General features: G+C 41.8%; 1 protein-coding gene across 1 annotated transcript in view; it reads right to left on the bottom strand.

Annotated features, from left to right (window-relative positions):
* Positions 1–18,920, bottom strand: part of TMEFF2 (transmembrane protein with EGF like and two follistatin like domains 2) — a 173,559-nt gene that overhangs the window by 3,138 nt on the left and 151,501 nt on the right. Inside the window, exons 8-9 of the mRNA XM_054043332.1 lie at positions 6,606–6,729; positions 3,480–3,638 (exon numbers count right to left, since the gene is read on the bottom strand). Of these exons, the coding sequence (XP_053899307.1) occupies positions 3,480–3,638; positions 6,606–6,729 (283 nt within the window). The remainder of the gene's footprint in view (positions 1–3,479; positions 3,639–6,605; positions 6,730–18,920) is intronic.

Raw genomic sequence — 18,920 nt, 5'->3', positions numbered from 1 at the left:
AGAGCTGAAAGAGTGCTATTAGCTGAGAGACAAGTGTGTGAAAGCATTGATTCTCTGGATGACAGGATCCTAGATGACTGTGCGGGGGTGACCAGCACCTTGTTAAAATATCCTCTTAAAAAATATATTCACTTTTTATTTTGGGCATTAGTAGAAAAATAGTGAGCTGCAAAAAGACAACTGGAAATAGAAACACTCCTAAATCCTTAAACAGGGTGAGTGGGTACAGAGATTTCAGAATTTCTGTAAAAGAAAAGAAAAGAAAAAAGGAATTAGGGTCCTGTTTTTAAACCTAAGCGCTGAACAGGTCTTTAGGTGGCTAAATATAGATTTATGTGCCTTCAGGCCTCCACATTTGAAAATTGGGTCCTTATCCTGTCACTAACAAGTAACTAGGTAGAGTTGGAATATTTCCAGGGGCAATCCAGAGATGTAGGTTTGGTCTGTGCAGCCACCAAATATATGGCACAGCACCTGAGACTGAAGCAAGGAAAGGGAGGAATCGGAGGTTCTGAGTAGTTCTAACAATAAAGGAATAGCCTACAGGGGCATTTGGGCTGGGAGAAAAGGGATTGATTCTGTGAGGGTTGGCAGCCAGATGATCAGATGAGTGGCAGTGGTGGGGTGCTAGCATTGGACAAAAGACCTTTGCTCAGTGGATCTAAACCCATCTCTCAGCACAAGAGTGGATTCAGAGTATTAGATGGAAGTGATGGCCCAGCTGGAAGCAGTGGGATCCAGAAGGGTCGCTCCACAATGAACTCACATAATGACTGTGTGGTCATGGGGTCCAAAGTCAACTGGAGTGACTTGAAACTTAGGCTTACTTTTATGAAACAAATTCCTTGAATGAAAACATATACACGTTGTGAGTCTATAATGCAAAGCGAAACCTCTACTCCAGATGACTACCAGCTAATGGGAACAAAGTTATTTTAAGAAAGGTGACCAGTACCAAGGAACTTGAGGTACCACTACTCCAATTGCTAAAATTAGTAAAACATGGTACAATATGGGATCTAAGTGTCTGCTACCTGTGGCCGGCTCAGATGAAGTGTCCTTGGCTGTGTTCAGAACAGAGTCTGGTTCTATAGACTCAGTGATGAGCTGAAGTTAAGCCACTTGGTCCTTGACTCCTTCAGCCACCTGAAGTAAACCGAGCTTTGTGATGCGCTCAGTGTGAGATCCATGTTTATTTATGAACATACCCGTTAAAATAATGTAAACTAGGAACTAGGACACAGGCCTCCTGCCTTCTAGCCAGCTGAGGCTCACAGGATGGCTTGAGTCAGTGATCGTGTAATCCTAGCAGGCAAAGCACACAATCCATTCATTTTTAATCAAGTTATTTGCACAAGTAAACTGTCATAACTAAGTAATACAAAGCAGTAAAGAAAAGTGCTGAGAGACAGGACAATGCTGAGCATAACCTTATATTTCCAAGTCCTCCTTCATCTACACTGTTCTGTCTTTGTCTTGTCTTGTCTGTCAAGCCGGAAGAGCTTTGGTGCGGAGACAGTGTCTCACTATGGGCTCAGTCCTGAACAACTCTGAGCACTACTGTGATTCCTAATGTCAGTGGGAGCTGGAGGCTCTGGGCGCCACTCAGAAATGCTCAGCTTTGGAAAGCCCCACAGGCATTTGCAGTGCTACATGCATGAGTTTAATAATAGTAACAAATAAATGATTAGCAATAATAATATTGGCTAATGGCACGTTCAAGTTTTAGACACGGAGATCCAAATTCCGTGCTTGTGCAAACTGATGAAACTTAATCAATCACCAGCCGAGAATTTGGCCATAAGACAGTCTAAGCAGTTTGACTTCTTCTCTCATATAAGGATTTTTAGGCATATTTTTATTATGTTTCCTACATTGAAGAGTTCATGCATTGGAATGTCCTGGAGTTCAACCCAATACACTCACGTTCACTAAACCATACCTGTGCAAATCATACAGTCGTATGTGCATTTGCAACCAGAACACTTGGAAGTTGCAAACTGCATGTACCTTTCTGAGGGCACTTAGGTCTCTGAATCTGAAATGTAGCCCAAATTGTTAAGTGAGGTTTGGAGGCTGTTTTGCAATAATCACATGCACTATAGAAAAAGGTCAAAAATTATAAATTAACATGCGGGGAAGTGCTAACACATTTTAAAAATATCAGTGGGATATGTTATCTAGATTGCAGTACCATAGATCCTTATCTAAATCTGTTAAGTAGGAAGGATTCATATCTTTTCCTCGGCTCACATGCTCTACCTTGCTAGGTTGCCTGAAGGTGAAAAAAATAAGAGTCACTAAAAGAAAATGATATGGTTCATTTTCCCATTTATCAGTTATTTTTCCATCTCCTTTTTTATGTACACTTTTTTTTGGTATGAATTATCTCCATGTTCCCTGTAACCCACTTTAATATAATCCATTGCCTCTTCTGGCATCTACTGTTAAGGGTAGTAGACTTGATGGACTCAGCTTGGCCAGAAAGCAGCTCAAAGCTTCAGCAGATGATTTTGCTTTATGCATTTAGGCCAGGGGAGGATTTATTAATCATTTTTTGTCTTTTCCAGGAGCAAATGCTGCACTTGTCCTCTAACCAGACAGTGCAACACTGATACGGAGATATATTAGAGCTTTTATTTTCTATAGAGGTATGATACCTGTGTTTTATTTTCCTGTCTTTTGTTTAGAAGTAAATTCCTTTTCAATCTGATTTATCGGTGGAGCTGTACGAGGGCTGAATGAGTTTCACCTTGTGATTTCTGACAAAAGCCTGGAGAAACTCAACGGCCAGGGCTCACTCTGAACTCTTCCAGAAACAATGAAACTGGGTCACTGAGGACGTACAGTGGCACTTGTGGGCATGAGAAGAATAATGACACTTCGCACTTTAATTCTGAACTACCTTGAGGCCCCAGTTTCCATGCTAATAAGCGCTGCTTCTTTATTTACAAAAATGCAACATTACACCTGGATATTTATCTAGGTCCCCATCCAGCAAAACACCGAAGCACATGCATAACTTTAAGCACGTGTGCTGTCCCCTTTATTAAAATAATTTCAGTTGGCTTAAAGTTATGCTTGTGCTTAAGTGCTCTGCTGGACTGGAGCTACAGTGATGGGCTCTTTAGAAATACATACACAGGTAGAACTAGATTTATTTTAGTAACTGTTGATCCAGTTGCCTCATTTATATTCCCTTTATTTATATGAACAATATTTTATCCGAGCATCTGAATACAGAATGTGAAACTTCATTTGCTATATGTGCTGGTGTGATCTAAGTCTGATTAAATTGGTACTGAAAATACAGTCCTGATAAATAAATCAGCACTGGGACCAAACAATTCTTTCTCCTACTTCAGTGAATTAAGTGGGATTTGTTATCCGAGTGCAAATGTACTAGTCTGTGTAATTGGAGAATCAAGTGGGTATAAACAAAGTCCCTTTTCTTCTATCGCAAAAACAGAGATACTGACCTTGTAATGCAGAGGACTACAACACAGATGATAGCAATCTGGATGGTTCCAATCACAGCTGCTATTAAGACATACTGAAATCGTACTGGCCCTGGAACCACATATAAAACGCTGTAGTCCTTTTTTTCACAGTGTTGTCCAGTGTAGCCTGCATCACACCTGCAATGAAAGATGTTTATCCTGTTACTTAGACATCCTGCATCCCTTTTAGCAGAGGGACAGACTATGCCCCTGATTAGAACTTGAGAGGAAGGCTCTGTGTGTGAAAGTACTGCTTGGCAGACACTGTATGGGGTTTTTTTTGTTTTTTTGTTTTTAAAAAGGGATGTAGATTATACTTCCAGGTTACGCAAGGACTGCTTTTATCTCACAAACACTAAGTGGCTAGAATAATGAGATACATAGATACTTGAATGTCTTAAATGTGGTGACTATTTGGATCAGGGGAGCACCTAGAGACCCCACCCTAGATCAGGACCCTATTGTGCTAAGCACACACACAGTAAAGGACAGCCCCTGCCCCAAAGAGCTTCCAGGCTACAAGATAGACAAAGGGTAGGAGAAATAAATGACAGTCCTGAAAAGCTGAGGGCTGTGCAGGGATACTTGCTTTTTCCTTGGATTCACAGGTAAGCCATGCATTGGTTTAATTAACATTTTTCATCAACCTACGCCGACATGTTTGTCTGGGAAAAGATTTGGTTTTGATGACACTGGGTTGCCTCTAGGACAGTTTCTTTTACCCTTTGGCTATTGTTTTTCCCATACTTCCCATACAAGGCAAAATCCTACACACCCCACAGTGCCCGAATGTTTGGACCATGCACCAGGCCCGTTCGTCAGGAGCCGGGGGAGGGGAAAACAGGCACCCGCTGCACCACCAAGTTCGTGCTTTACAACTTCTATTGTCACCCTAGTCCTAAGGCCGCAGCAGTCTCCTTGGCTCCTAGATCTCTTCTCCACAGAGGGAATAGCCAATAGATTCATAGTGTTTATGGACACAAGGGACCAACCATTAGGCTATCTAGTCTGACCTCCTGTTTATCACAGGCCATTACACTTCATCCTGTTACCCCTGGACTGAGCCCAATAACTTGTGTTTGGCTAAAGCATATCTTCCAGAAAGGCCTCCAGTCTGGATCTGAAGACCACGAGAGATGGAGAATCTGCCACTTCCCTTGGTAGCTCATTCCAATGCTAATCACCCGCACTACTAACAATGTGTGCCGTATGTCCAAGCTGCATTTATCTGGTTTCAGATCTAAATACTGGCCTTTGTGCTACCCCAATCTTGGCACTGCTCTGCACCAGGTGGTCCCCAGGCACAGGTCAGAGCTTCCTGAATGCAGCTGTCAGCTGCACTAGCTGCTGATGCTGCCAAGGAGCTGTGGGGCAGCCGGGGATCACTGGGACTCAGGGAAGCCTCAACTAGGGTGACCAGACAGCAAGTGTGAAAAATCGGGATGGGGTGGGGGGTAATAGGAGCATATATAAGAAAAAGACCCAAAAATTAGGACTGTCCTTATAAAATTGGGACATCTGGGCACCCTAGCCACAACCGTGCTCTTTCTTACAGCAACACTCCCCTATGGCAATAAGAGAGGTGGGAGGAGTAATTCTGGTGGCTCTTGTCCTAGGACATCCCTATGCAGGCGAGATCCTTGGGGGTCAGGCCTGCTGGGTCTAGGTCTTCTTTGTACCATAGCAATGCAAAGTGGTCACAGCGTGGCACAGGATTCAGGCCAGAATGTTTTACTTGCTAATGTGCAACGAAGTCTTAGGGATAAACTTGTCACCGGAGGCTATAGGGCCAAATCCTGACAGCTGTGGTGTCCCTCTTGACTGGGCCCAAGTGCCCTCAACTCTCATTGACCTCAGTGGAAGGAGATGGTGCTGAGACCCTTCCTGGAGATCCCCAAATCCTCTATGAGGCTAGAACTCCCTGTGCTTTGGGATGAGAATGCCAAAAATAACCCATGTTTGATACTTTTCCCTTGCTGGGGTACAGCTCATCTGGCGCTGGACTTAGACACAGATTACCCACTGAAGGCCCTGCAAATGAACACATAATTTACCTATTTGTCCAATTGCCACTAAAATCCCTGTTTATTCTGCCCACTGCCACACAAAGTCTGCTTCTCTCCTCGCTGTTTCCCCGTCCTGCTACCTTCTTCCCTGTCTGATTTCCCACAAAGGGGAGTTTAGTTGTTCCCCTGGGCCGGCTCCGGTGCTGCTGGCAGTGGAACGGGGAGGCATCACAAGGGAAACCTTTCAGGTCAATGGCACTAGCAACTTTAAGAGACTTGGAGAGTTTGCCTGGACCTTGTCCTAGAGATGGTGGTGGTGGCCACTGAGCTTTGTGCTCCAGGCTAGAGTAAGGGGAGACATGCAACAGCCTCTACATGCCCCCACCTCTAACCCTTGGAACCAGGAGAGGATAATGTGTGGAAGAATGGAGAAGCCGGGCAGCCAAGGGCAAAATGGACCACAGGATCTAGGGGAGATTTGCAGGAGCAGGTACCCTCCATGCAGAGCTTCCAAGGAACTGCCTGATCTCCAATCTCCGTCTTGTATGCCTCAAAACAACAGCTGCAGCAAATGCGCACTTCATCTCCATACTTCCTCCAAGTGAATATGGTGGGAGCAAGAACTGCTGAAGTGAAATCCTAATCACCTCAATCACTGCTAAAGGCAAGCCTGGGAGATGCTTCAACCACCACTCCTCCTCCCTGCCCAAGCCTCTTTCTAAGTCACCTTGCACACAAAGCTGTAAAAAGTTGTCTTTCACGCAGTTCTTCACTTTTTAAGGTTTGCTCATTGTGAAAATATCAGGGAATACTAGATTTCAGTGCTACAAGTCAAGGAAAAGCACCCATTGGCTACGCTTGCACTTTGTGGTGCATTTTAAAAAAATATTTAAATATGCCTTAAGGTTATTTCACGTTTTTATAATCGATTGACATTGCGGCATAATTCAGGGCAATTCTGCTGCATAATTTAGGTCCAAGGTGCTTCATCATACAAGGGTTTTTGGTAATAATTATTTCCCCCCCTCATCTTGATTACACATATTAGCAACTCTACATCTTCAGTTTATCACCACCTGCTCTGGAAGAAAAGTGTTACCTGCAAGATGGTTCCAACATATTAGTAGAGTGCTCGCACTTCCCATGCATGCAGAAGCCATTGTAGTGTTCTGGACAAGGAGTATAGATCCCTCTGGCACTTTCTTCCAGTTTATTTGCATTCTCTGTGAACACAGGTGAAAAGAACATCAACATGGAAGCATGTGGTAAGGGGAGGTGAGAAGAAACATGGCATTAAGTGCTCAAGATACAATATAGGAAAAATTCAAAAGAGCAAGATGTGAATGACTCCTATTTAGTTGTAAAAGAAAGAGAAATACTGAAATGATCTTGCAACCCAGAAATCTATACTTAAACAGGAATAATATTAGAGAGGAACCACCTAGCATAGATGCAGAGTTTTGTAAGCTATTTTGCGATTCTTTTGCTTATCTAATTCCCTTTAGGTTTTTGCGCTGTTTTGCCAGAAAACCTAATTTTACTGTTTTTAAAAAAAATTGATCACAAAATATTCCATGAAAAATGTCCAATAATATCAGTTATCCTTTAAATTCTCTCTTCTCAGAATCATGCAGGGCTAGGAAGAATCTGGACATTGATATACTTGAAAGGCTGCCATAAAAGAGATGGTGAAAAATTGTTCTCTCTTGCCACAGAGGGCAGGACAAGAGGGAATGAGTTTAAATGACAGCATGGCAGATTTGGACTAAATCTCAGGAAAAACTTCCTACCTGTAAGAAGAGCAGGACAATGGAACAGACGGCTTAAGGAGGTTGTGAAAGCTCCTTCACTGGAGATTTTCAAAAGGAGGCTGGATGGACAGTTAGACACAACAAATCCTGCATCTTGACAGGGAGTTAGACTAGATGACCCTTGCAGTCCCTTCTAATCCTGCGATTCTATGCTCAGTGGAATACACTGAGTGAGATGGATGGTTTTGTGGCTAAAGCACAGGACTAGGACTTAAAAATCCTGGTTTTTATTCTCAGTTCTGTCACAGACTTTCTGTGTGACACTGGGCATGTTGCTTAACAACTCTGTGCTTCAGATTCCACAGATGCAAAATGGGATCCCTTCTTCTGTAGTGGGGCTTGGGAGGATAAATTGTTTAATACTCATAAAGTGCTTTGAGATCCTCGGATGAGACATACAACATTATTATATAGTCTCCTGCAATGTGCACAGGTATATTTCCACAAGCATTAGATGGGCACTGAACATATGAATCAAAGAAAATATTTACCCCAATGTTGCCAGTAAATTGAAAGCTCCAAATATGAATTTAGGTTGAAATGGGTCTATGTTTAACATTTACATAATGTGTTTAAATGCCTAAGCACCATCTGCAATATACTCACTCATTTGGTAGAACATCAACTGTTAACTACACTTGATAAATACATTCAAAGCTGTCCTATCTGGCTTAGGGATTTCGACGCATACTTCATAGACTTATATCTGTACTTTTTTTTTAATATGTCGAATGGCAGATTATCTGGCCCTAGCATGGGTGTGGAGAGAGAGAGAGAGAGAGAGAGAGAGAGAGAACATTCTCCCTCAATGCCCCCTATGCAAGGCCAGACACAAAGGCAGGATCTACACATGATGGAGCCCAAGGTCATACCAAGTGATATGTCTACACTACAACCACCTCCCACTTGTCGGCGAGTCTCAGAGCTGGGCTCAACTGACCTGGACTTGTGCTACAGTGTAACCACCCGCCCTCGCCAGGCTTCCCCAGCCTACGCCCAAACCCCTACCCTGCTATTTTTAACCTGTGGCGTGAATCCTCTGAGCCCAAATCAGTTGACCCAGGCCCGGAGACTTGTTGCCGTGGGTCTTTTATTGCAGTGTAAATGTACCCCAAAAGGCTAGGAGGGGAAGGGAGGAATCAGACGAAAGGGGCATGGAAAAGACACAGCCCAATCCCCAGTTACCCAGGTTTACACAGCAGGCTAGGTGCACTGGGATCAGCAGACTAAAAAATGCAAAGTGGTGGACTCTCTTTTAGAGAGCTGGCTGGGAATTTTCCGATGAAATGCTTTTTAGTCAGAAAATGCTGAGTTGTCAAAAGTGAAACTGTTTGCAGGAAAGGCTCATTCTCAATAAATTTCCCGTTTTGGAAAAAAAAAGTTTTAATTGTTTAAACATCCAATTTAGTACTTGTCAAAATGGGACATTCTGATGTTTTTGAAACAAAAAAGTTCCATTTTTTTTCAGTTTGAAGTACATTTTTATTTCCAAATTTAAGTTAACTTTTAGTAAAAAAAAAAAAAAGAAAGGAAGAATAAACTAGGTCAAAATTGAAATGAAATATCTTGAAATGATCAAAACAACATGTTTTGACTGATCCAATCCAAATTTTTTCTCAGGCTTTCGGTTCACAAAAATCTTCAAGATTTTGACTTTTTGTCCTGATTTGGGATGGGAAAAAAATGTCAAAATCTCAAAAAAATTCACAGGATGGGAAACCCATTTCCTGCCTAGCTCTAAGTGTTTGTACTTCGGACAGAGACTGTGCTCATTCTGGCCCTAACGAAACACTTAAGACTGATTTTTTTAAAAATTTTACATTGTTGTGCATTTTCATCTACGATAATAATATTAGAGTATGCTAGAAATATTTTAAAATATATTTTAACAACAATAATAATTCTATCCAGAAAAACCAAGCGAATAATGGAGGGATATATCTTATGATAGATATCTGACACTGACAGAAATAAATTTAAGCAATAACAAAAGATTTGCATTTTCCTTGGATTTAATAAAACAATGATAATTTATGTTCAGATCTGTAGCTCAGCCAAGTTAGCATTAGGTATGCTTAAGTATTATCTTGCCTTTGGGAAAAACAGGTATAGCAGATCCAAGATTCAATTTTTCATAATGCATTTTTCCTCATCACTACTGTCCAAAGAGAATTCTGCTATCTTCACAACTTGCACTAATAAAGTTGAATATTCTTCCTTATCTTAAAAGAGATACAAGCAAACCACAATCCCGGAAAACCTCGAGGAGTGACCAAACTATAGATAGATATTGCTAGAACATGCAAAGCCCTCTTTCATATTTAGGATTTTGTAAGGACATGTCAGAATATAGGGCTAAATTCTCCCCTTCTGCAGGAAAAGCCATAGGAAGGGGGGGTGAAAAATAGTGCACCAGGCTGAGGATGCAGAAATAGCCCTTCTTTTTCCTGCTTGAGCACGGAATTTGCAGCAGTGGAAGAAGGGCTAGAGACATGAAACCTGCAGGTCTGGTACAAACTTGCAATAGTTGTGGTATCAGTGCAGAGTACCTGCAGTGTCAACATCTTTCAAAGGCTCTTCTCTGCCCAGCAGTAGAGTTTACTCGTTGCTGTGCTACCATACTCCTGACCAGGGTGATAAGAACCATGGAGAGGTATCTAACACTGAAATAAGCAGCATTAGCCTACCTGGCTGTGTAGGTTATGGGCAGTTCCTGTGTGAGGATACAATGGGGAGCAGCTGCTACATTATTGTCCCATTTTTTGTTAGCCACTGTTCACCACGACATACAGACGTATTTTAATACAAGCCCATCTATCTAGGCCCATAACTGAGCCCTTCATCGTGATGTAGCTGTCTGACCTGTGGAAGGGCTGCTGGTAGTGAAACACTGTGGGATACTAGGTATAATGATGCATAGTTCCTTTGCATGGACCAGACTGCTCCCTTCTGAGGGAAAACAGCCACAGTGGGCCTCATGGGAGAAAAACTCCTCAAGGTTCCCTCCTGAGCCTGGCTACAGTAAGAAATACACCTGTTAGTAGAAAGACATGTCAGATGTTGCGGTGCTGGACATGGTTGGGTCCTGTCTAAACTTGAGGTTGAAGCATTTTCAGCTCTGGCCAGCTGTGTCCATTGCTAATATCCATTGTTTATATTTGGAGATTCAGTCATTGCTAATACGGTTATGGAATGAGGTTTGTGTCCTTGCAAAAAAAAAAAAAAAAAAAAAAAAAGAAAAGAAAAGAAAAGCAGAGAGCAGCATTTTTTTCCTCCAAGCCTTGTGGATATTGGGGAATTTGCAGATGGCCTAGAATTGTCTGTGGTGGCCCTGTGCCCCAGGCTAGCTTACTAACACAAGGATCCCTGCTTCTCTCTGATTTATGGGCAGCACTACCATGCCAGGACTTCCCCCACCAGTAGATACCTCCTTTGAAGCAGGAGGGGGGGGATGACTTCACGCTGCCAGGAGGAATTTAGCCTGCATTACCTTTGGGGAAAATGTAACAGTGCTGGCCAGGGTGGAAGTGGATAAAGGTATATCCCTGAACTTGTGGAGAGTTCTCCATGGTTTCAGGGCACAGGGGATGGCAATCAGCTTTCATATAGGAGAAGGAATGATTTTTCCCTCCTCGTTTGGTCATGTCTTGTGTGAAAAAAGTACATTGTGCATCTAGCCCCTAGCACACTGCAAAATATAACCTACGCCCAATAATTTGTAAATCCATAAGTGTAATACTATGATGGAGAATGTTTGACTGGATCAGAAATAGAATAGCCCAGGATTTACGAATGCTCCATATAATGCTTTATCTTTTAATCCAGACAGGAGGAAACCATGAAATTTAGAAATGAATCATTTACAGTCCCTCTTGTTGATTAGAGTCTTCTCTAAAGCAGTTAGATATTGAGCTCTTAAGATTTCCTTTCCTTATCTTACCAAGCATAAAGCTACAGTATGGTAGAACACCTCATTTCTAGTTTGATCTGCAGTTTAAGTTATTCAAAAGACAGAAGAGTATCCCAAACAGGATGAAAGCAGAGTTCATACAATTTAACAAATTCTCTAACAATTGTGCGATATGGGATCATTTTGTTTCCCAACCAGAATATTTCTCCTGCATGGAAACCTTTCACCTTCTCCACGTATTGCCATTTTTTTTTTTCACTGCACAGATAATAAGATTCATTTTTACAGACTCAAGGAGACCCAAATCCAAAAATAAAGTATTCACTAAAAGCTGTTTCATTTTGAATTGATGAGCTACGAAAATCAGTGCAATTAAAAAAAACCAAACCGTCAAAACATTGCAATGTGCTTTTATTTTTTTAAAATCATTTCTAGGCTCTAATACTCATTACCACAGCATAATTCTATCCAAGCACCTTCCAGAGATGCATTAAGCAATGAGACGAATATTTGTCATGTGTGGTTCATTCACTGTTCATCATTCAATAATAATTACTGAAATAAGACCCATAAAGCAAAGCCATTTTCTTTAACATTTAGACCACTGATGAAATAAAAAAGACTTTATGATACCCAGGGGGTTATAACTGAGCAAAACAGGTCTCCAGGCCTCACAGGAGAAGAAATAACGGGGTTTTCCCAGCATAATTTGTGATTATTCAAAAAGCAGATACTGCAGGCATATATTTAAACTAATCAGATTACATCACTAAACTGAGGAGCTCATCTTCAGCTCCAATCTCACATCTACAGAGAGCAAAGCTCAAATTTAAAGTCATACTTCTTTTTTTCTGGCAGAGAGCAATACTACATGTGAGTTCAAAGATTATTAAATTGCAGTAACATTAAGGTTGATAGCGCATCTTCAAATATCAAGCATTCTATATATATCCTTATTAGACAACTAGGTGGTAAGGAAAGCTTTATTTTCATCCAAATAATGGAATTCATACTTTTTTCTGAAATTTGCTAAGATCAAATTTAGATGGAAATAAAACAGAAAGCCCAAAGAGGAAAATCCAGCTTGTAGAATTAATAGTTTCTTTCTCTGAGCATATGTGATTCTTGACACATCTGGAAGTATACCTCAATTTTTTATTTTGAAAAGAAATATCACATTTGCCCCCTAGACCTAATTTATTAGTAAAGCTGGTTTGAAAATTTCTTCAAAACAGTTTTCCATCAGAAAATGTCATTTCAACAAAACCAACATTTTAATGAAATTGTATTGATTTTAATGAAGTTTCCCATGAAGCAAAATTTTTGGCTTAAAAAACTAATTTTGGAAAAATTCAAAATTCTATTTAAAAATGAATTTTTCATTCAATATTTATTTTATGTTAGGTTTTTTCACTTTCACAGTATTTGTATTATTTTGACAATTTTCATGACATGTCAGTGCTAGAAGTGCATAACACGATGTGTCATACCATGTCAAGTGATGCCATATTATGCAGTACTACTCACAGATCATAAAATGACATTGTTTTACTTCTAAAATCACTAAGGATAGATGCTCATCTTCTTTTCTTGTTGAAAAGGTCTCCTGTTTGTGTTGTAATGAAACAGACTGACAATTGACACTTTCAACATGAAAAGAAGATAAGTTCTCAGAGTACTAATATGAGAAGCAGCTGTTTTCAATATCCTTGTGTTAACCTGGAATTATTTTTCTAGGATACTGAAAACAGCTGCTTGTCTAATTCGTCATCGAGTGCTTAACTTATTTTCTTACTGAAACTGTCAAAGCATCAATCTGTTTCATTACAACACAAATGGGAGACACTTTGATCTAGAAAATAAGATAAAATGTTTCAATCTGTACTAAATACACCTCTACAACGTGACCCGATATAACACAAATTCGGATACAACGCGGTAAAGCAGTGCTCCAGGGGGCCGGGGCTGCGCACTCCGGTGGATCAAAGCAAGTTCGATATAACGCGGTTTCACCTATAAGAAGATTTTTTGGCTCCCGAGGACAGCGTTATATCGGGGTAGAGGTGTAGCAGCTACTCAATTTTAGGCTGGCATCCTGGTTTTTAATATAAACATAAAAATAAATAGAATATTTTGACCTGATGTGATAATATGCAATACTGTTACATGTCAGGTTGCTGATATCCTTAGTCCATTGACTGTCAACCTGGCCACTTGCCTCATTGTTTCATGTATGCTCCTGTCAGTATCGACCAGTTGTCTCGTGTTTTATATTCTGATTGTAAGAGACAAGAACCATCTTCTTGTTCTGTATTTGAACAGTGCCTAGCACAACAGGACTATTAAAATGGAAATTAATCTATGATGTAATAATAGATGGCTGGTCTTAGAGACCTTGTTTCCACTGAAGGAATTTCTTAGAAAATGTTAAATAAGCGACATCCATTTACAGATATCTGGTCTATGTTCCTTAATATGTATGTTTAAGGACATGTTGATTTCATCTCATTAAAAAATTATTTAGTATTCTTTTTACTTTGTTAATTTCAGTCTAACTATACATCTGTACCTATGCACACATATTTTGAAGCTAATAAACATTGTTTTATTACATTGTAATCTCATGTAAAACTCTTAATACAAGCTGAGATACAAATGAAGAAAGAATTTATCTAAGAACAGGAGCATACTCTACACAGGACAGAGAAAATGCAATCTAAATCCTGATCCTGCAGTCTTCACAGTCCCTAAACTTCCTTTGAATTCAATGGGCTAGATTTAAATCTCAGTCACACCAGAGAAAATTTGGAATAACTCCATTCATGTCAAATGAGCTACTCTGGATGGAACAGACAAAAATCTGGCAAAGTGGGAATTGTATATGTTTGAGAACAGTCTAATCCTACATTATATGAATAGTCCCATCTCAATCAATGAGACTTATTATGTGATTAAGAACATGCAAGATCAGTGCCTTAGGTTATAGAGTCTCATGTCATTCTCTGTTTCCTAGAGCGCAGCGCGCAGTATTGGCACTCAATTAATAGATAATGTTGGCTTAAGTAAAAAGATTAAGCTTTGTGCTCTACCACTACTGTAAAATGGAAATTCCCCAGCAAGGGCTTTCAAAATTATTATTAATTATTTGTATTATCATATCATCTAAGAGCTGCAGTCCTAGACCAAGACTCTGTTGTGCTAGGCATGTTCAAATACAGAACAAGAAGATGGTTCTTGTCTCAAAGAGCTTACAATCCAAATATAAAACATGAGACAACTGGTCGTTACTGACAGGAGAGTACAAGAAACAATGAGGCAAGTGGCCAGGTTGACAGTCAGTGGACTAAGGATAGCAGCAGCCTAAGTTTTCGGTAGACAACATGGCAAAGGAGTGTTTTAGGCTGGCATCCTGGGTCGTAAGAGGCAGGAGTCGACCTTTCAATAATGATTAACATATGATAGGTAGGAGGAGACAGGCAGTTTAGGGCTAGGGAAATGAAGACAAGCAGCTTATGTTTGATGCCGTAATGAAGAGGCAGCTAATGGAGGGATTTCATAGATTCATAGATTATAGGACTGGAAGGGACCTCGAGAGGTCATCGAGTCCAGTCCCCTGCCCGCATGGCAGGACCAAATACTGTCTAGACCATCCCTGATAGACATTTATCTAACCTACTCTTAAATATCTCCAGAGACGGAGATTCCACAACCTCCCTAGGCAATTTGTTCCAGTGTTTAACCACCCTGACAGTTAGGAACTTTTTCCTAATGTCCAACCTAGACCTCCCTTGCTGCAGTTTAAACCCATTGTTTCTGGTTCTATCCTTAGAGGCTAAGGTGAACAAGTTCTCTCCCTCCTCCTTATGACACCCTTTTAGATACCTGAAAACTGCTATCATGTCCCCTCTCAGTCTTCTCTTTTCCAAACTAAACAAACCCAATTCTTTCAGCCTTCCTTCATAGGTCATATTCTCAAGACCTTTAATCATTCTTGTTGCTCTTCTTTGGACCCTTTCCAATTTCTCCACATCTTTTTTAAAATGCGGCGCCCAGAACTGGACACAATACTCCAGCTGAGGCCTAACCAGAGCAGAGTAGAGCGGAAGAATGACTTCTCGTGTCTTGCTCACAACACACCTGTTAATACATCCCAGAATCATGTTTGCTTTTTTTGCAACAGCATCACACTGTTGACTCATATTTAGCTTGTGGTCCACTATAACCCCTAGATCCCTTTCTGCCGTACTCCTTCCTAGACAGTCTTTTCCCATTCTGTATGTGTGAAATTGATTTTTCCTTCCTAAGTGGAGCACTTTGCATTTGTCTTTGTTAAACTTCATCCTGTTTAACTCAGACCATTTCTCCAATTTGTCCAGATCATTTTGAATTATGACCCTGTCCTCCAAAGTAGTTGCAATCCCTCCCAGTTTGGTATCATCCGCAAACTTAATAAGCGTACTTTCTATGCCCATATCTAAGTCGTTGATGAAGATATTGAACAGAGCCGGTCCCAAAACAGACCCCTGCGGTACCCCACTCGTTACGCCTTTCCAGCAGGATTGGGAACCATTAATAACAACTCTCTGAGTACGGTTATCCAGCCAGTTATGCACCCACCTCATAGTAGCCCCATCTAAATTGTATTTGCCTAGTTTATCGATAAGAATATCATGCAAGACCGTATCAAATGCCTTACTAAAGTCTAGGTATACCACATCCACCGCTTCACCCTTATCCACAAGGCTCGTTATCCTATCAAAGAAAGCTATCAGATTGGTTTGACAATTTGAAGAGATGGGTTAGGAAAATGATCTTTGTAGTACTATTCTGAATGGACACGAGAGGGGCGAGATTGCATTTTTGGAGATTGCATAGTTGGGTAGACATAATATGGGATGGTAACTGAAGACACAATACCAAATATTCAGTTAAAGCTATTTTGATGCCTATCTCACTGGAGACAATGTGAAGAAGAATTCACTTATATAATAACAACACGACACTTCAAATGCCGCTGAGGTCAGTCAAATTTACATCAGAGTACATTGGTACTGAAGTGGCAACTCCTCACAAACCACGTTTTCTGAGGATTTAAATGTGGGAAAAGGGACTCTCTCTTGCTTTCCTAACTGGGTCGGTTCTACTTGCTTAAACTTCTCTATCCCTTTCGGAAATGTGTCCAAGGATATGCACCAAAGCCTACATGGAAGAATTCCAACCTCTCCTTCTCTGAATGAGAGACATGGTTAAGCAGTGTGTAATTCAGATTAGACAAGCATCGAAGACAATGCGTGAGTACGGTCAAATTACGGTGTGTGCATATGTTTGTGTGTGCCAAGGGGTAGGAGGAAGGAGCAGAGCATCCACTTCCACTCAGACATTTCTTCTGAAGGGAGAAAGAAAAGCCAATGCGGTGCTGAGCAGCATACACGAGGCACAACGTCACAGAGCAGCATAATGATATTTCTTCTCAGTGCATCTGTTGTGAGATGGCACCAAGATTACTGCCTGCAGCTCTGGGCACTTCACGGTTAGGAATTTGTCAAAGGAGTTTAGAAGAAGGCAACGGAAATGACTAGAGAGCTAAAGTTAGCTTGTAAGACCCACCCAGAGCATGCCATCCTGTGGAAAAACTCACGGGATGGTCATAGTTACGTGGAAAGGTTACAAGGACTGGGGCGAAGGGGCAGGGCCAACATTGCTGATGTATCCACAGGGAAATCCTTTGATACTCCCCCATGATTCTTTCAGCGTCAGCATTCCTTCCTGTGGCTATGCATCTGCCGGGGGAATGGTGCTGTAGCACTTCCCCAGCGCAGCTCCCTCCTGGCCATGCCCCCACAACCCAAAGAAATCCACTGCACTGCACGGGCAGAAGGAGTGGGGCAATGATGCCACTTAGGCTCAAATCCCCTGTCGCTGATAATTCATGACTGTTTTAGGGGGTTTTCTTCTGTTTACTTCAACAGCAGTTGAGAGCACTCTGCACCTAGCAGAGCTGGGCCATTAAATAATTTTGCTACATGTGTGCTACTAATGGCAGAGCTACCCAGAATTCCCAGGCACATGAGGTGCTCAGATGGCAAGGTGACAGAAGCAATATAAGAACCTAGAGTTCACAACAAAGCACTGGCTCTGATGGAACAGACAGATCAGGGCCAGCTTTAGCAAGTGCGGGGCCCGATTCCTGGGGCTTGTACTCACCAGGCGGCGCTCCCAGTCTTCGGCAGCACTTCGGATTGCCAGCCGGGGGAGAGGGGCCGCGGGGCTGCTGTGCCCTGGCCGGAGCTCCAGCCGGGAGAGCGGGGCCACAGGGCTTGCAGCGCTCCAGCCAGGGTTATGGGGCCGCGGGGCTTGCCGCACTCTGGCTGGCGCTCTGGCCAGGGGAGCGGGGCCGCCGAAGACCCCGGAGCGGACCGCCGCCAGGATGAGTAAAAAAAATTAAAAAGACGCCTAAGGCGCAGGGCCTGATTCCGGGGAATCGGGCGAATCGGCCTAAAGCCAGCCCTGAGGCAGATATTTCCTTTGTTCAAGTTTGTGCTGCACACAGCAGGACTCCCTACATCTGATTAGTGCTTCCAACGAACAGACCATATTTCAATAGGAAACGATTTAGTCACTAACGGCCATTCATGTCCCACCTCTAGTAAACTAACTAACTGTTTACTGGGTGTTCCACTTCTCTTAAAATGTTGCAAATCCTGATCCTGTGACCATGAAGGGTTCAGCAGAACCAGTGAAGTTCTACTCTGAAGGGTGATGAAGGTGGGGCAGAATTTGAAGGGGGCATGTGTAGAGGGCACACACCCTGTGTGACACGGAGTCCCATGTGTGGAAGCTCTCTGCATGGCAGCGTGAAGGAGACAGGCATGGACTGCAGCCAGAGGTGTCATTCTTGTATGGTCTTGTTGCTATGGCAGAGGTGCAGAAGGCTCCTGAGACCTACATATTCCATGGAGCAGTTCTATCATTGTTCTGCTGCTCTGGAAAGAAGATTCCTTTTCCTCCACCTCCCCTGCATCCAGGGTGCTACGTGGGCTGGACATTGGCCTGAAGAATTGGCTTTAAAGGGAGAGAGATTCCAAAGGTACAAATGGAGGTTTGGAACCCACTCCCATTGACAGTCAATGGCAGTTGGGCACCGAAATGCCGCCCGTGCCTTTTAAAACCTCCCCTCAACAGCATGTTACAACATGGGGCCAAACTCACCCAAGAGTAACTAAATGGCTTCAGTGGAGTCACACTAGGCATGCAGTTTAGCCTATCACGTCCTTCCATATGCAGCTCCCTGAAAACCATGTAATAAATACCATCCTGATATTATTAATTTTACCAAGTGGGAAAAAAATGGATTCATCTGAGTTAAATTGCATTCATCTCTTTTCTCAATCACAAAAGACACTTGCACGACTCAGTCACTTATTCATTTTAAAGGTTGTCATGCAAACGAGTTCCCCGGACTGAAGATAACATCCATTTTCTGTTTTAAAAATAACTTAGTACTTTTTATGTTTGAGATGATGGTTTCTAATTCACTGGAAAAAATAGTAAGATCTTTGCCTCTTACAGCAGTATATCATAATTATTCAGTCTGCTGCCATAATTAATAATGGAAAGTTATGAATAAAGACACACTAATAATCTCCAGATGTTCATACCAAGCAAAAATAATCAAAGCATGTCAGCATATTTG

The sequence above is a fragment of the Malaclemys terrapin genome, chromosome 11 (genome assembly GCF_027887155.1).
Source record: "Malaclemys terrapin pileata isolate rMalTer1 chromosome 11, rMalTer1.hap1, whole genome shotgun sequence".
In the NCBI taxonomy this organism is placed as follows: domain Eukaryota; kingdom Metazoa; phylum Chordata; order Testudines; family Emydidae; genus Malaclemys; species Malaclemys terrapin.
The sequence above is the reverse complement of the archived record's forward strand: the minus strand, read 5'-3'. Positions and strand labels throughout refer to the sequence as shown.